The 19,104-nt window shown below is 42.9% G+C and overlaps 1 protein-coding gene across 1 annotated transcript; it reads left to right on the top strand.

Annotated features, from left to right (window-relative positions):
• The first annotated feature begins 2,140 nt into the window (after nt 1-2,140).
• Nucleotides 2,141-18,772, top strand: FAM83F (family with sequence similarity 83 member F). Its single transcript, XM_015419203.1, has 5 exons — nt 2,141-2,606; nt 9,382-9,549; nt 14,058-14,179; nt 14,807-15,522; nt 18,247-18,772. Exons 1-5 carry the CDS (start codon nt 2,151-2,153, stop codon nt 18,309-18,311), a joined length of 1,527 nt encoding a protein of 508 aa, XP_015274689.1. The 5' UTR covers nt 2,141-2,150; the 3' UTR covers nt 18,312-18,772.
• Nucleotides 18,773-19,104: the final 332 nt, after the last annotated feature.

Raw genomic sequence — 19,104 nt, 5'->3', positions numbered from 1 at the left:
CTACAACACTAACCTCTCTAGCGAAGGTAGCACGGCAAGGAAAGAATTCTGCCTGAGATCTGGGAGCCAGTCCGAATAAGCACTAATGATCTGATTTAATACAAAACAGGTTCATATGTTAGCTAATGTCAACCTGCCAAGCATCTGAGCCACGGGAAAAATCCAGTTTTTGGCTTGCTCTGGCTATATAATCATTTGCATACAGTTATGTAATATTTCTAAATTCACTGAATCTAATTAAGTGCAGGCAATGGAGCATAACTCTTTAAAAGACTACACTAAAAGATAGTGGTGAGCCTCATACTGTTAATTCCAACTAGTCCCACACTCTCAGCCTAATCTAACTCATAGAGTGGTTGTGAGGATAAAATGGACGAAGGAATAATGCTGTAAAGCAAACCTTTGGGTTCTGTGGACGCAAAACATTTTATTTTCTGCCATTACAAAGTTTCTTATAAAGAATTCAGAAAAGGATAAAGAATTCATGAACAGAATATTGGCTTCAAGAATACAAATTCAAAGGGTTTCTTCCCTTAGCTTATTTGTTTAGTATAGATGCAAGTTTTTTAAAAAATCAGGCATACAAATTGCTCTCTTTATCATGTAGTCTAAATATGTCACATTTTGTGCTAAGTGCATCAACATCCTATCTGATGCCATGCCTTACAATTTGGAATGATACACTGGAGACACACCAGAACAAATGGCAAACAACTGAATGGCCACTGAATGCAATAAGGACGTCTGGCATGACTATTAAAAATAATGGGAATTACACCAAATGGTTATAAGCATGAAAGTCAGTGCAACACTTCAAAAAAGATAATAGCAGAAATGAAACATGAATTATATTTCTACCATATCAATTTGCAATATTGCTTGGATGTACTTCTTAGAAAGCTGGCCAGCTGTAGTAGTTAACTGTTACAGTATCAGATTATGACCTGGGAGAATCTGGTTTGAATCCTTGCTTTGCCATGGAACCTCACCAGCTAACCCTAAGCCTCTCAGCCTAATCTATCTCACAGGGTGGTTGTTTTAGAGATAATACAGTGGGGGGGGGGGAGGATGACAGGATAAGCCTCTCTGGGGACTGGTTAAAGGGTAAAGAGGGGTATCAATTTTTTACATAAGAACACAAGAGATGCCAATGTTGGATCAGGCCAAAGGCCCATCCAGTCCAACACTCTGTATCACACAGTGGCCAGAAATACCAGTGCCATCAGGAGGTCCACCAGTGGGGCCAGGACATTAGAAGCCCTCCCACTGTTGACCCCCTCCCCCAAGCACCAAGATGACAGAGCATCACTTGCCCCAGAGTCCATAGCTATACCTTGTGGCTAATAGCCACTGATGGACCTCTGCTCCATATGCTTATCTAATTCCCTTTTGAAGCCGTCCATGCTTGTAGCCGCCACCACCTCCTGTGGCAGTGAATTCCATGTGTTAATCACTCTTTGGGTGAAGAAGTACTTCCTTTTATCCGTTCTAACCCGACCGCTCAGCAATTTCATGGAGTGCCCACGAGTTCTTGTATTGTGAGAAAGGGAGAAAAGTACCTCTTTCTCTACCTGCTCTTTCACATGCATAATCTTATAAACCTCAATCATGTCACCCCTCAGTTGTCCTTTCTCCAAGCTAAAGAGCCCCAAGCGCTTTAATCTTTATTCATAGAGAAAGTGTTCCAACCCTTTTATCATTCAAGTTGCCCTTTTCTGCCCTTTTTCCAAAAGCTATAATATCCTTTTTAAGGTGTGGTGACCAGAATTGCACACAGTATTCCAGATGAGGTCGCATTTCAAATTTCAAATCTTTTGAAATTTCTGTTGTCAATCCTATATTAGATTATACCCTAAGCAATACGGTATCACACACTCGGTGCTCTTGATGGGCGAAACACAGCCTTTCCCATGGCCTGCTAGATCGAAAATCTCAGCACACTCCTGGTCTCCTGCCCCGTCGCCCCTTTCCCCACGCGGCGCGCCTGCACTCGTGCCCTTGCCGCCTTTGCCACTCGGAGGGAGGACTGCCGCCACCTCTACCTGGCCAGGTGAGACGGGGCGGGGCAAGATGACTCCTCCCTTCCCTGCTTCAGGTACGGTTAGCAGCTCTGACTCGACAGTTGAGTGTGCCACTGGCGCGGAGGGAGCATGGCGGACTCGCAGCTCCTTTGCCTGGACGACGCGCACGTGAACGAATGGATTGGTGAGAACCACCCGCGGTATTACTACAGCGAGCCCCGGCGGCGGGCCCTGCAGGCCCTGGTGGGCAAAGGGGAAAAGGCATACAAGGAGCAGCTGAAGACCGAGAAGTTGCGTGACTTCCTCTCCAGCCGGGAGCGCCAGGCCTTGCGGAGCAGCTGGTGCGCCTACGACGCGCACCTCGACCGCGGCAAGAGTCTCACGGGACCCGCCGGGAAGCCCCTCTCGCTGGCCTATTGGCCCGAACGCTCCGACACGGAAATCCCTCCGCTGGACTTGGGCTGGACCCACAACACTTTCTACCGAGGACTCAACCGCTTGGCTCTCTTTACCCACCCCCGTAAGGAAGAAAATGCGCCTCGCGTCAAGGAAGTGGCGCGCGAAATGATCCAGCAAGCGCAGAAGGTGGGTCTCCCCCCCGGTAGCCCTTCACTCCGGGCGGGCTGTGTGTGCGCCGGTGGGGGGAGTGGGAAGTCCAGTATAAGGAATGAATATGGCAGCACTGTTTCAAAAGACGACATGTACAGCGATTTCTGAGGGAAGTCTAAACCTGCCAGATCAGTTCTGAGTTTCAAATGGAAACTTTTGTTTTAAGTACAGAAGGTGCTGAGGCAGGCACCAAGAGGGTAACGGAGAAAGAACTTCATTCAGCAGCCCTCTGTTCCAGCCCACTTGAGTGCTCCTGAGGCCCTGCTTCCTTGGCAAAGGAAGCTCCCCCTTCATTAAGCAAACTTCGGGATTTTGCCGCTACTGGAAAGAGTGCTGTCAGCTTTTCCGCTCAGCTTTTCCTTGTTCTAAAGGTTTGCCCCTTATTCACAGCCCAGAGTAATGGCATGGGTAGGAGTTAATATGGAACAACTTGGCTCCCCAGAACAAGTCCAAACAGGTTTTTCTGTATATTTCCACACTTTCATCTGGGATCACTTTCTTCTCCCATATGGGATTCTGTCATTAAATACATGCTTATACCCTTTTCCTAAATAGATTTGTTTAAAGGTAAGGCCCATTGTTTTCATTGGGGCTAGTTGGTTTAATAGTGTATCATGCACAATCTACTGAGCTCTTGAGCAAACCTTGGGGGTTGTACAGGGGAATTCCACAGTAGGTTGTGCCCAACACAATTAGGATTGTGGTGTATGCATGGTTAAAGTCTGCAATCTTCATGGATTCTGTTCTCTTTGGCTTAAGTTTTAAGCACACTTCTGGTATCAGGAAAACCATTCCATTGAGCTAGGTGCGATTTACTTTAGCTTTAATATACCTTGCCTGGATCAGGCTGTAAGTCATTAGTGGTCAAGAGCACATACAAGATTAAATGTTTAAAATGTGAGATGTATGCTTTGAACACTGAAGAAAGAAGCGCTGTCATGCTCTAGACAGTCTTAACTACACTTCTGTTGGGTTCTCTGTAGGGACGTGTTTGGAATAGAAGAGGAACTCTTTTAAGACCAGGGACTTCTGCAATCTTAACAGTACCCTGCAGTCTACTTTAACCATTCCTTAGACCTTTTCTGGCTAATGGCTGCCCTAGGTGTTTTCCACACAAGAACAGGCTTGTGTAGTTTCCCCATTGCTGCAGCAGGGCTTCCACATGGCAGATGTTTTTCAGGGCTATTTTTAAATAGCAATTAAACTAATATTATAATGTTATAACAAGCTGTGTTTCAGGTTTTCAGTATTGTTAGCTTTCATTAAAGAAGTCTCTAGGGTGGGGGTGTCAAAAATAAGGCCCCGGGTCCGGAACTGGCCCGGCCAGGGCTCTTGTCCCGGCCACGAGCAACTAGTGCGATGGATGGAATAGGAGGCTGCTGGGGAGGGGGAGTGGCCAGAGCCACTCCAATTGTGGCTTCAGCACAGCAGAACAATCTTGTCTGCAGCAGTCAAGCAGAACCCCTTCACTTCAGTGGCAGCCTCACTGGTAAATTGGGAGCTGCTGCAGCCGCATTCATACTGGTTCTGGGTTCCAAGGTGACGTCGCACACCTCTCCACTCAGCCTGTAGCTCTGTGGATGCTATTCCGTATGGCCACAGTGATCAGCATTTGCATGGGGGGTGGGCACAGAGGATCATGTGGTGGGGCCTGCTTGTAGCCAGCACCACTGTCATATTCATGCTGCCATGAATATGTGCTTTTACAATTTCTTCTGCATATCGGGGGCCTAGTCCTGCCACCAAGTGCAGGCAGCTGGGCTTCTCCCCCCCCATGGAACACCCAGCAGCCTTCAGCCACAGACGGCTACCATCTTGTGGGGGGCAGTGCCAGCAATCTCCTGGTCACTGGGTGGCCTGCCTCTGCCACATGTGCAGCCTTGTGCCCGCTCCCCCATCAGACAATCCGGCAGCCTTTGGCCTAGAGCGGCTGCCGCCACATGGGAATGGCATGGCTTGTCGATGATCTCTGGCTTGAACCCTCAGCATCGCCCCGCCATGGATCACCAGCCGGTAGAGGCGGCCACTGCTGCATGGGTGTCTCCAGGTTATCGGGCTTTGCTTGGCCTGGGTCCTGCCGTGCATGTGACCCTATATATGGGCCGCCGCCACCCTCCTTCCGCAGGCAAGACGGTCAGTTCAACCTTTCCATGGTGCCTCGGGGGCAGGAGCGAGCTTGCAACACCCAGGCAATCTGATGCATATTGTTATGATACTCAGCTGCTGATTCAAAGCACACAAAATGTTTGGGGGGAGCAAATGGCTACTGCAGGGGCAAAAATATTGCTGCCATGAGGTTGGGACCAAAAAATTCAAATTTTCCCATCCAGCTAGCAGCTGTCCAAGCTTTGCTGTGATCGTTTTTAAAACTTCACAGAAAGCGGCTGTGGAAAATATCAAAGCTGGGGAAACTCTGGAGGTGCACAAATTCACCACAATATGGTGGGAAAGGAGGAAATCCACACCCCAACTGCATCCCCCCCAACCCCCTGAACACATAACCCATGGGGAAAAGGCTTCAGGTTGTTTCCGTACAGCAGTTTTGCTCCACTCTGATCTTCCCCCACCCGAACTGCAATGGTGGTGGTGGGGAGGCTTCCTCACAACCTTGTTGTATAGTCATCTACTTTCTGGGCTTTCCCTGGCTTTGCTGTATTTTTCCGAATCTACTTTCATAGCTCTTTCAGGAAAGATAATATTCAGAGCAGGTTTAAGATCTGTACAGATGGAAAGGTGTCGATTTCCACACTGCTCCGACTGTATCTAGCACAAATGGGCTTTTTTAAAATCAATCATAGATTCATCACTTTAGTCTCCTACTCCAGCACTATGCCTCTTTGTGCGCATAAAGCGCTGTCAGGTAGCAGCAGGCTTATGGTGACCCTGTAGGGTTTTTGAGGCAGTTGATAAACAGAGATGGTTTGCTGTTGCCTGCCTCTGGTCCCTGCCACACGGCAGGGAAAAGGACGGCTGAACTGCGGCTAATCTGAGCCGCACCAAAGTTGAGACGTCGCGGTGGGATCCCACGGATCCCCCGAGCCGCGGCGCGGCGCTCCCCGGCACGATCAGATGCCTGGGAGGGGGAGTCTGCCGAACTGCGCGTGTCCGAGCATGCGCAGAACGGCCGGGATGCGCCGGCGCAAGGACTCGCCGGCCAATCCCACGGCCCGGTTTGAGGCGCTCTACTGGAAAGAACCACCTAGGTAGGTGGTTCTTTTTTAGTGCGCGTTTTCGGCGGTAGGGACGGATCAGGGACGGGCAGGCAACGATTCCCAGATGTTGCCGTGGGATCGCGCCCGTTTGCTCCGCCCCCGTTCCATCCCCCTCCCCCTCATATGAACAGGGCCTCTGTGTAGCAAGTAACTCTGTGCTTCTTTGGTGGTCTTCCATCGAAATAATAGGGCTGGCCTTGCTTAGCTTCTGAGAGCTGATGAGATCAGGCTAGCCTGGGCTATCCCGGCTGTTGATTAAAAAAAAAAAAAACTAGCAGAACCCCCATTAGTGTGTGTGGGGGGGAGGTAACAAGCAGGAGGGTTATCCTCCTTGCTTATCCTCCGCAGAGACTCTGTTGCTGCAGTGAGAGCAGAACAGATGATTGCCCTCATGTGGAAGCAACACTAGTCAGTTGGGAAGAGTGGTCATATACACCAGTGGTTACAGTGAGGATTCTTGCTCTCATTGCATGATTATTATAAATCTGGAGATTGTAGTTATTTGAGATTAATTTTATCTGAATTTTAAAGGTGTGATCCAATAGGCAAATGTATATACTTAGAAATTATTGTCCTTTTCCCTTTTCTGGATATGTATGTAATCCTGTTTTCATTTGTTTATGTAAAGTTAAAACCCTGTGATCTTCCGCACTTATAAGTAATTCCATCCATTTCAGTGCAATCTGACTAGTGTGCAGGAGCATTTCTAATCATATATAGAACTAATCTGAAGTAAATAATGGTACTTCCATAGGCCACGTATTTAAACAAATACTTGGTCTTTGCGGCATTTTCTTAAGAGCATGGTGACCAATTCTAACAGCTCTGATACAGGAAGCAGAGCAAAACCATGAGACAGGATACTTCTGAAAGGAGTTAATCTCTTCAGATACTTGGAATCAGCAAGTTTAATGATTGGTAAAGATAGAGAAGCATGTGCCTTGCAACACGGGATTTTAAAAATGTCTTTCAGGTACTATATGTTAGCCAATATTCTCCAGTATTCCTCTCTCTGTATTGAATGTTCTAAATGCTTCCTCCCCATCAGAATGCTATAAAATATAAAATGAAAGTGTTCCATAGCTTTTCTTTCATTTTTAAATGTTTTCAAGGACAACAGCCAAAGCCATGTTACTGAAAATTATTCTGTTGCACACTCTCCCAAGTGTCATAAAGTCTTGATCTATTTATCACGCTGTGTTCAAAAGCATAATTGTGTTATCCCAGGAAAGGCAACTTGGGTATGTTGGATATCCTCACTCACCTTTTGGTCTTTAAGCTCACTGAGTGGCATCTGTCATTTATACATCTTTAAAGATCAGTTTCATTTTAAGCATTGGGAGCACTGTTCCAATAATTCCAGTCTCTATAGTCCAGAAGAGTGGGGTGCTGCAACTTCTGCTGGTCCACACAGTTGACAGGGACAACCTTTTAATGTTCAGTATGGGAAGAGAGGTGTAATCTCTTCCCAAGATACTCCCAGTGATTCTCAGAAATGTTACAAAGCTAGTAAAGTCCATGAAAGGAGTTCCTTTCCATTAATTCTGAACTGATTAAATTTTGTGCCGTTAAATTGGTACTCTCAGTGAAACCTTTCTCTATGTCCTGTCACTTTAATAGTAATCCAAATAGACCTCTTCTGTCAAAATGACTCTGGGTGACAGTTTTATACGCTATACAAAGTGCTATATTAACAGCATGATTGCTGCCTCTGGATCTGCTCCAGACTGTGTTCAGTTTGCCAGTATACATGTGTAATGATTTAAAAATAAAAGTTTCCAAGAACATTACTTTTACTCTTCAGGCTCATCGTCTGATCGCTGTCTGCAACCTAGGTAGCTCATAATGATCTCAGGTGTAGAACCACAGTAACTATTAGGGTAAGGGTGGATACCAAAAAAGTTGCCGGCCACATTAAGGTTATTTGGAAACACTTATTTTTCTCCCTTTGCTCCACCACTCACTTTATTTGTGTGTAGGGATGCCAGCCTGCAGGTGAGACCTGGGGATCTCCTGGATTTACAACTCGTGTCCAGACTACAGAGATCAGTTACCCTGGAGAAAATGCTTTAGAGTGTGGACTCTTTGGCATTGTACCCCACTGAGGTCCCTGTCCTCCCCAGGCTTTATCCCCAAATCTCTAGGAGTTTCTCAACCTGAATCTGGGTGGGGGGGCATCCCTGCTTATGGCTAGGGGGGACCTGGCAACCCTATATCTGTGTCACTCTTCTCTCTCCCCTGATCATGGGCGATATCTGTAAATTTTCCATTATAATGTTACGTCCCTCACACACACACACACACACCCATGTATCTGAAGAGTAAGTATAAAGATAAATGAGTTATTGCATGTTTCAGCAGCGGAGATTGCTGATTTGCTTAATTTTAATCCATTTTTTGCTGATTTGGAAAATGGAGAATCTTTAACCATCAAAGCCTTAAGGTCCATGTGTTTAAAAGAGTCATCAAGTAGTTTAATACTTTGCTCATGTGATAAAACCCTTGGGCTCTTCTTTGTACATAGACATTGAGTGATATTATTGTGCTGTTTTAAATGCATACAGATTACAGGATTTATGAGGATTGACTCATATCTTGATGGTCTTTTCAAACCTGTGACCACTTACAAGTAACCTTTAATCTGGGCAAGTTTGGGGCAACTGAGGCAGAGGTGATCTATGTCCTGCAGTGGCTTAATTAATGGCTGTTAAATTTTCAAGTGATGCAACGTAAATTTGAACCTCATAAAAAAGAAAGGATTGTATGTACTTAATAAATTGTGTCTGGACGGTACAACACTCCAAGATTGTGAGCTTCTCTGATACGGAGCATTTTGTGGTTGCACAAATTATTTGCCTCCAGCTTTAAAGAACATCTCCCCTCCTCCCCACTTGTTCTTGCTAGCCCTTTGTTCTGCTTGTATGGTCCTGTTTCCATTAGGGGAATATTTAACCAGTCCAAGCAGTTGCGTTCCATCAGGACTGGCAACACTGGAAGGCTTGCTACAGACAAGATTTTTAAAAGGTTTATAATTCAGAAGAAGGAACTGCTGGCAGTCAAGCTGAAAGCACAGCTAACATTTGAATATTTGTGTCAGCACTTTAACTTTTTAAAGTTAAAAAAAATTGTATTGGGGTTAAATCCTGCATGTGGGCTGTATGTTTATCCTTAGATGGATAAATGTCAGATTGTTCTGGTGCCCACACCCCACACAGACACACACACAGCAGTATAGGTTACATCACAAGCATGGAGGTTGTGGAGTGCCAAAGAGTGAAAAATGTCCTCTGGGCATCTGCTTAACACAACGCATGGATAGCCCTCAACAGGAACTTTCTAGTCTGTACAGACAAGCGAGAGTCATGCTATTAATTCTATCTCAAATATGCTAATGTTTCTGACAGTTAAGTGTTAATTGTGAATATATATTATATATCCTCCTGCCTTGGATGCATACATTTGTGTTTCATAGTGGTACTGCTTTTGACCACAGCAGCTTGGTTTTATTGAAATGACTGTTCTCCTATGTCCATTTCCAGATCATTGCAGTTGTTATGGACCAGTTCACAGACAGGGATATCTTCCAGGATATTGTAGATGCAGCATACAAACGTCGGATCCCAGTCTACATTATCTTGGATGAAGAAGGCTCTAAGTTTTTCCTGGAGATGTGCAAAGGCATGGAGCTCAGTGATTTCCAGATACGGGTATGATTTTGTTAACTCTCTTGTTATAATGACTCTTGAAAGATATCAGGGCACAGATATACTGTCATTTTCCGATGGACAAAAGAATTCTTGCCCTGATGGAGGACTGAATGCTTTCTGAAGGTTTTGTGGCCATTGAGATTTTGATACATCCAGTTAACCAGGAGACAAATATTCAGCATTTTAAATGAATAGTAAATTAGTCTTTTTTTATTTTTACCTGGAACCAGACTTTTTCCCAATCTGTAATGTGGAAACCCATTTTGTATTTTTATTGTGTTTCTGTGGTTCCCTTTCTGTTTTCCCACTTTATGTCCTTTTCTTCATCTGTCTTTTCCCCTTAATAATAATTTTTCTGTCCTGCTCTCTGTCTTTTTCCCTTAATAAGAAAAGAAAATACTGACAGCACCATTGGTTTGACCCACCATAGTTCAGGGTGTAACCAAGTGTATCAAAACCCACAATTCAGAGATGATTGTTTAATGTAAACAAACCAAGGCATTAATAATTCTAGAACCATGATATTTCAGATCTCATTTTATATCAAATAGGTTTTATTGTTTTCCAAACCCCCCCCCCCCTTCCTGGCTGGTAATATCACTTAAATGGTGTGTTTTTCAAAAGGAAAGAAGTTCTGATATCACATAGGGGCAGTTTTTACCAGCAAGCAACCAGTTCTGTCATAATATTTGTGTTGTTAATTTCCAGGCACCAGTTGCAACAACATACATTTTGGAACAATCATGAATATTTTTGCAGATGAGGTCATAGAGTTAACTGCTCACGTGTTGTATGCTCTTGCTGTTGCAAACCTGATTGCTTCCTGCATGTGTATAACATGAGAACAGGCCCAACTAAGGCCTGATGTTAGTTGACAATCCTATGTGAACTTACCTGAACAGTGTCAAGACACTCAAATATAAGGGAGCAGGAATCTTCTGAAATTGCTGGAGTCTATTAGTTTTAGTGAGTTCTGGTTTTAGATTCTTACCCTCCTATTTCAGTTTCTGGGGACCATGGGTGAACTGTGCTGATGACAGCCATAATTCAGTGGTAGATCACATGCTTTGCATTCCAAAGTCCTCAGGGTTTGTTCCCGGAATTACCAGTTAAAGTATCTCCCTGTAGCAGATTGGGAGGACCTGAACTTTGAAAGCTGCTTTCAGTTGAGTGGAGAATATATTGGAGTAGATATACCAGTCATCTGGAAAGTATAAGGCAGCTTAGTTATGAGCCAAAGACCTTGCTGAAAGCTAAAGCTGACTGGTTATTTTCATTCGTCAAAATCTTGAATTATTTTGTCTCTTTTCACTTCCATCTCAAATACATTTCAAATGATATATTTTATGAAAAAGCATGTTTTTAATTATCTGGAAACAACAGAAAAGTCAGGAATTTTAAGACAAAAAGGCCTAATTAAACCATAAGGACAGCTTAAATGTAGCAGGGCCCTAACCTGCTATATATGAATAAATAAAAAAGTAAAATAAAAATAACCTATAGAATATTGTGAGTAATGGTTTATTTTATCTTGTGTATGAGAACTATCTTCTCCTTACACTAATGAAGCACAAATCCAATTTGTTTTTCTCAAAAGAGGAGAAAATTTAATGATAAAAATCCAGCCGCTAAATTCTGGTAGGATTTCCTTTGTTTGGTAAGGAAACATTTTCTTAAGCTCCTCTGCTTCCTGATAAAGAATTTGTATAACCTACTGAACTGGTTAACCAAACAGCAGAAGCTGTATCAGCTTTTTTCTTGTGGACCTAGCACTGCGTACTAGATCAGAAACTATCAAAGCAGGATTGGTGGAAAAAGCATGTAATCCTAAAGAAGATTCATGAGTCTTAGATGGGGAATGGGGCATTAAAACTCCTGCAAAACTGACTAGAAATTTCGAGGACTCTACCTGCAAATGAGAATTTTCAAATCTTCTAGAAAGCGCCTTTTCCTCTGAGTTAAGATTTGCCAGGGATATCTTGCTTCAAATTACATCTTTGGGTTATGTAGAATTGCTACGAGTGCCTAGCAGGGCCTTCATAGTGGTGGCTTTGACCTTATGGAATCCACTTGCTAGAGACTCCAATCTGCAGTGGCTTATTAATGTGTATAAAATGTTGTAAAAGTGTTTGTTTTCAAACAAGCCTTCATGCTGTATAAACAATTGTTGCTGACAACCAACTTTTTATAAGTACATGTTGTTCCTGAGTTGTTGGGTTTTTAAAAAAATGCTATGGTAAATAGCCATGTATTCTCAGGGGTGTGGAGAAATAAATTATATAGGTAAATAATCTCAAATTCACCACCCCCCATGAGATCCGGAGGTATTGCTTCATGTGAGAGTTTTCACACATAGTTTATCAGAGGAAAAATGCATATAGGCATGATTAAACAAATGTGTGCATTAATTGCATGCCTACACAGTTTTTCCTCCCAGTGGAGATGTCTGCTAATCCAGTTTGTGTGAAGTGGACCTTGTATATCAGAAGTGTTTACATTACTCCATTCAAATATATACTAGCCACTGAGAGACTTTAACCAGGTTGCTTCTTTCCTTCATTTTTCTCTGATTTTAAAAATAAATGCCAGTGTTATCAGATAAGTTTTTTTAATCAAATGAATTTCAGAAGCAGACCGTAGATATAAATAACTGTAGATCGCTAGTCAGCAAGTAGTTCCTTGGAGGGCTGCTTCGAGAAGAGTAAGAAGTAGATGGCCAAGTTTGTTATGTCTCATAGTCACTTGCTGTTGCCCTGGACAACATTTCCATAGTGTTCCTCTTTGGCTCTAGATTGACATCTTGGGGGGTCAGGCAATATGGCTGGTAGTCTGGATTTGGCCTAGAGGCTTCTGATTGCTGATCTTTCTCATGATTATGAAAATGTTTAGGATAAATACCAGGAAGTGCATCAGGATCATAGCATTTAACACTTTACACGTTCAGTTATTTATAACAAGCAGTTAACAAGAATGAATAACAAAAGCTATAAAATGTCAATTAAAAGCTAGCATAAAATTTCAAAATCAGAAGCTGCAGCATAAATGGAAAGCAACATAAATGGGTCTAGATTATGCTAGCTAGTATCAAATGCTTGTCAGAAGGCGGCAAGAAAAGGCCACAGTGAACCTCTTGGGGCTGGAGGAGTGCATTCCACAGTATAAGGTGTTGCTCATACTAGGCAACAAGTTTACATCTACCTGAAGTGGAGTCTTGAGTATGGCCTTGTTGGCAGATCAGAGACCAAGAAGGTTCGTATGTGAGAAGAGATGAAATGCCTTGTACTCAAATGCCCATCTGTACTTGGTGCTGAAGTTATCCTTCTTATTAGACTCTGTGCTAACTAGTGAATGGGCTAAGGTGGGTAGCTGTTTTGGTCTGAAGCAGCCGAACAAAGTTTGAGTCCACTGGTACCTTTAAGACCAGCATAGTTTTATTCTAGGTATAAGCTTTCATGTGCGTGCACACGTCTTCAGATGAAGAAGTGTGCATGCACACAAAAGCTTATCCCGAGAATAAAACTTTGATCTTAATGGTGCCACTGGACCCAAATTTTGTTCTATTGAATGGTCTGTTTGTTTTCCTGATTAGTTGCATTTCATGAGTTCTTGACCATGCTATTTGTTTGTATGTTCTCCCCACCATGCATGAAATGACAGCATAGTGATTCACTCATTGTAACTGAAGACGTGGATTCTAGTCCGTGAAAGATTATGCTAGAATACAATTTTGTTAGCCTTTGAAGTGCCAGAAGACTCCTGTAAAGGAAAACTTAGGACTCCTTAAACATTTTGGATGTTAACTAGCTTAGCAAAACTAGAAAAATGACCAGTTATTGCTACTGTGAATGGTATCTGAACTTTTCTTGATTATCTTTTAATTTTATGTAATTACATTACACCCCATGCACGTCCCGCATTTCAGGGCCCCATTTTGTTTTTTGTGATAACCTCATAAGTCTGCCTAATGAGGACCACAGTCATCTGACAATGGACTTTAGTCTACAAAAACATATGCAGGAATAACATTTTGTTATGGTACAGGGAACTTTCCTTATACTAGAATATTCCTAGAAAGTGGGATTGGGCTTCTGTTGTCTCTGAACAGACCTCCCTTACCAGGCACATGTAAGATTACCTTTTTTGTTGTTTCACATCTAGTATTTTTGTGTTAGTGGCTACTACACTTCTAAATACGTCTTGATGCCAGAAACAGGATAAACTGCCTGCTCTCCTCACCAAAGTCCTAGCACGTGGGAAGCTGACTGCAGAGCAGGGGAAGGGATAAAGCTACAAAGCAGCTGGTTAAATGCATCATCAAGGTTATGAGAACTGAGTCTGCTGAGGTTATCCCTAAAATGGAACTTCCTGCATGAGATCTTGCTACTTTCCTTGGTTTCTTCTTGGTTTTTGTTGACTTGCTAATGAACCCTTGAGAAGTGGGAGTATAGGAAGGCAAGGTAATGATTAGACTTCCTTTGTGCATTGCCCACTGTGTCTTTTCTTGTTAGAATATCCGTGTACGCTCTGTGACAGGAGTTGGTTACTATACGCCATCAGGGAAGATCAAAGGCAATTTGGCATCCCGGTTCCTGTTGGTGGATGGTGAAAAAGTCATCACTGGTTCCTACAGGTCAGTTTCTCAACCAGGAACTCCATCCATGTGTCCCTCTTCCTTTTGGTAACTGTGGGGCACAAATGTGTTATCTGGAAGGGGGGCACACAGCAGCTCCCATGTAAGGAAATAATATACAATGTAGAAATGCTAAACTTGCAAGACGCTGCCTCTGCGGAGCCTCTAATCTGAATGCTTAGCCTGGGCTTTGTCAAGATGAAGGGATCTAGTGCTGTCCATACAGGTGGTCTGCCAATTCAGCTGCCACTGACTATAAGCTGTGAAAGGAAATCCACATGAAGGATTTCATAGGATGTCCAATAAAAGGGTGTGATGAGTACTGAAATATTGTGCCCTCCCCCTACCTCCACCCCAGCATTTATTTACCAGATAGGTTTCATACAGTATTCCAAGTTATGGGGTTAGCAGGATAGTACTGGGCACCCTGATTTGAATGTCATGCCTGCAAGACCTTCTCCACTGTGTGCTTGTCAATAACAGCCAGTCTTATGGAATACTTGGGTAGATAAATGCAATCTCTGACTACTGTAATGTGCATTCCTGAATAATAAAAGAGCTTAAGTTTGAAAAAGTAGCTCTTTCTATTAATGTCCAGACTGTAACAGCATCCTCTTTGTTTCGCAGTTTCACATGGACCTCATCCCACATAGACAGAAACATTATTTTGTTCTTGTCAGGACAGAATGTGGAAATGTTTGATATCGAATTCCGTGAGCTCTATGCCATTTCGGAGGAGATAGATCTCTATAAGGAGCTAAACATTCCGTGCCCTTTCCGTCAAGATGCTGGAAAACTGGGATTTTCCTCTTCCACTGTAGCCCGGAAGATCATCAACCCAAAGTATGGATTAGTGACGGGGGTTCCCCCAGGGGAAATGATGCGCTGGGCTTCCCGCCAGATGCAGGAGTCACAAGGGAACCCACAGGAGAAGGAAGAAGAAAGCGAGTCAAAAAGACGACTGCATATTTTTCTAGATGATCTTATTTCAGTAGAACAGGAGCTGCCAGAAATTGAGCCTCCGCTCGAGGATGTGAGCAGTGCGAACCGGAGTCCTCAGAAGTTGTTTTCCCGATCCCATCGGGACCTGAGAACTAAATCCAAATCCAGAGAGTCCATTCGTGACCTCAGGAAGGATGAAGCTGCCAATGGGGAGACCAGTTCCAAGCAGGGTAAGAGATTTGGCACTGGACTTTTCAGAAAGGCCAAGCGTCTGCCACACTTGAATGCTGATGCAAATTCTGTTACCAGTGAGACTCTAACAGGAGACGACTTTGTGATTGTGACAACGCCAAAGGAGGGCCAAGCCACTTTTAGTGTTCGTAGTAGTGGGAACACTTCAGGTAAATCTCTCTGGAGGTTTTGCTTCTACCAGTCAGTTCCCCTTACCCTTCTGTGATTTTGTCCTCTTTCCTCTGCTCTGTTGTTCCCAAAGGTTTGCTGTTCTGTAATAGGACTAATGCATGGTTGTGATCCCATAATCTCCTTTCCTTGTCTGCACTGAAAGGGCAAAGTGGAAGGAAGGCAGCCATCTCAAATTTTAGTGTAATCTTGAAGCCTGACACTTCTTGTGCATCCTTACCTGGAAGTCTTTTAGGTGAGCGTGTCACAAAGGCTGCTGCAAGACATTGACATTTCTCTCCCTTTCAAAAATAGGTTCAATAAACAGGCATTTTGATTCCAGGGAGGGAGCAGGCTGTCATTCTGAATTATGTGAGTGTGATTCAGAAGTATTAACAAGACTGAGAATCGATGTCTCCTCCCTATAGCTTTACTAGGTGGGGGAAAGAGTTACTGTGTTATAGTCATGGGCGGTATCTGTATTCAAGATGTATCCCCAGATAACCAGCTGAGATCTAAATAGACTCCTTCAGTACTATTTAAATCCGTAATAAAACTGCTTGGTGTATTTAATCTGTTTTTTTCCCCCACACCAAAGTAAAAATGTAAAAGAAGTCTGGCCTCTTTACTTACCCCATTAATGGCAAAAGTTTTTTGTTCATGTAATGGAGCATGAAATATGCAAGAGCAGACATCCCCACATCTACTCAGAGTTCTCCAAGGGAGAGCATTCCTACTTCTCTGATGAACAGGATACTCATCGGCACACAGATTTTGCTGATCAAAGTTTAGTTGCATTGTTTGGAAAGATGAAGTAGCAGGAGCCCTTATGTTTTCCCTTGCCCACCACAAATGAGCGACTACCTTACCTCTCTCTCAGGCCATCCAGGCACAGCAGAGACTTAGGTGGCAACCACAAATACAGCTTGGCTAAACAAGGTCTACATTTGTGGGTCTTTCTGAGTAAGAGGCCTTTTGGATCACCTCATTGCAGCTTTCTCTGCCTCTTACAGTAGAAACACTTACTGGCAACTGAAGTACATATTGCAGCTGTTTTTAGTGCCTTTTCCTGATGGCTTTTTTTTTGCCAGCTTTTAATGACTGTGCAAACTGCAATTACTTTTTAAATTTGATCTGTGGACTACTCACCTTATCTCTGACAGTGACCAAGGAAGGCAAAACAGAGAGAGCCACTTCCGCACTGTCATTTTTGACACTCTTTTGTCCCTATTGCTTTGGGTTCCACCCCCTTTTCCACATGTGTTTCGCTCCCTCTGGGACTACTAGAGAGGGCAAAACAAATTGGGGGGACGACAACCCTGAAGCAATAGGGACAAGCGAGTGACAAAAATGACAGTGCGGAAGTTATTCCAAATCAACACAACTAATGGAAGAAGAATAAACTAGAGCACAAAAGGAGTTTCTAGAGCTGGAGATCATTTGGGGAGCTGAGAAGGAGCCGAGCAAGAGTCTCAGCATAGTGGGGGTCTGCATGATGAGGGGGTCAACTGGGCTTGCCCGCAGAAGTTTATATACTTTGGGTTTCTTCTTTAAAAACTTAAACCTCTTAAACATTTATTTTTCTTTAAAAGTTTTTGGAGTAAAGAATACTTGAGAATTCTGAAAGTTATGTTTTGGAATATAAATTATTAGATTAATTAATATTTTAATATGGGAGGGACACTTCCCAACTGCTGAAGAAGCGAAATAGAAAGGCTGGCGTATTAAGATAAAGTCAATGGCTTTAATTTTTTAAAAAGCTTTTATCTTATTGTAGAAAATGTGCTCAGGTGCTCAAAAACATTTACTGTGACCATTTATTTACATTGTAATTTATGCATCTTGAGACTAGTGGAGATGGGTGTGTTCCTTTTGAATAGAAATCTTCGTAACATAAGGCATGCACAGGTTTGAATGCTTTGCTTTCATTTCTCAGCAGAGTATATGATTTTAACTTTTTTAAAAAAATAAATTCATCAAAGGACATGTAGCATCCCCTAGTGACAAAACTAGAAAACAACAGAACCGTGTTTCTCATTAGGGTGACAGCCTGTATTTTATTTCAGTCAGTTAATGGGTGCTGTTTCTTACTCTGAAAGATCTCCTGCCTTTTTCAGGAATCTGGTCCAAAGTGAGGGTTTGCAGAGTCTTCCATATGCAGAAGATTGTATTTCTGTACAGGAGAAAAAAACTATACTGTGTTCCTGAAATGTAAAGTCATGTAAAAAAAAAAAAGTACATCTAAATTAAAAACTGGGCTGGTCTTCAGCCCAGTTCTTCCAAGTACTAGAAGGTAGATCTTTGCCCGTTGCTGGGACTGTAGAACTGAAACACAGTCTTTGAACATAGACTAGTCTGCTTATACCAGTGTGCAAAAGTGGCATCTAGTAATCCTAGAGGGTACTATTCAAAGAAATAAAGTCCTGGTGCAAATTAGGGTTCAACCGTATAGTAGTATTTACCTAAAGTATCAAACAGGAGGAATGAGGACATGGGTGGTCAGAAGGACTGCTTGTAACATCTGAATAGGCTGAGAAGGAGATTTACTTGTAGAAGTGTTTCTGGAGTTTGCTTCTTGTTTGTGATTATGTGGGTGGGTATCATATGATTTGCAGAAGCAGAAAGTGAGACTCCTGCAGGGCATGGTTAAATGTGTCTCATTTTTAAAAGCATGCCTGAAATCTTTTTAAAGAAGCTTTTAATTACTTTTTATTTTTCTTCTGCAGGTAAAGTGAGTCTAAGGTCCCATACAGGGGAAAGAGCCAAACAGTCACCCTGTGTGGTCTCATGACTGAGGGGGGGGGTAAACTGCTGGAAAAAACTTGAGAGAAGCATCTGCTGGAATATACAGCTGTGAGCACATTTCAAGCTTGCCATCTAATTTCCTCAAAATGGTCTGTATAATCCCTGCAGTGTCTAGGATGGAGCTGGAACCTCCCATTAATGCACACTGAATAAAATGGATAACCTGGAAGATCCTGTCTGGAAAAGTAGCATAATTAATTAAATAACTATGAAATTGATTTTTTAGTTGAACTCCACACTGGCACAGATACAGGGTGCTATTTCAGTTTGTCTGGCAACAGACTCAAAAGAACACTGTTGGTTTGTCAACATTTGTACTACACTTTTACTGGGTTAGCAATTTAAGTCAAAGACAAAAGATTCCAAAAACTATGTGAAACCTATGCATTTTGTTACTCTTAAACTTTATACCACCTCTGTCCCATCATTAAAGATATCTAGAACGCTAGATCTTCCACTGCTTTTCCCAAGCCTTTCCTGTAGTGTTTGGTTAGCCAATCTGTGGCGCAGATGTCACAAATGACATATGTAGTGGGGCATTGTGGTATGCCTGCTCTATGACTTAGGTGGAAAATTACATTAAGGTTCAGATGATGATAGAGATACTACAGTGAGTACCACAAAAGCCATGGTCTTGTACTTTGGACCCTTGGGGCATTTTCCCAGAAGGACAATCACTGCTGCCTTTGTAGGATGATGTTTCAAAAGTGCTTAAAAATGCACTGATTTTTTTTTGTCACCACTACCCTCTTCCTGGTGCCCCTGGTGTTCAAGAAAAA

Source organism: Gekko japonicus, unplaced genomic scaffold (assembly GCF_001447785.1).
Source record: "Gekko japonicus isolate JY-2015 unplaced genomic scaffold, Gekko_japonicus_V1.1 scaffold37, whole genome shotgun sequence".
NCBI lineage: Eukaryota > Metazoa > Chordata > Lepidosauria > Squamata > Gekkonidae > Gekko > Gekko japonicus.
The sequence above is the reverse complement of the archived record's forward strand: the minus strand, read 5'-3'. Positions and strand labels throughout refer to the sequence as shown.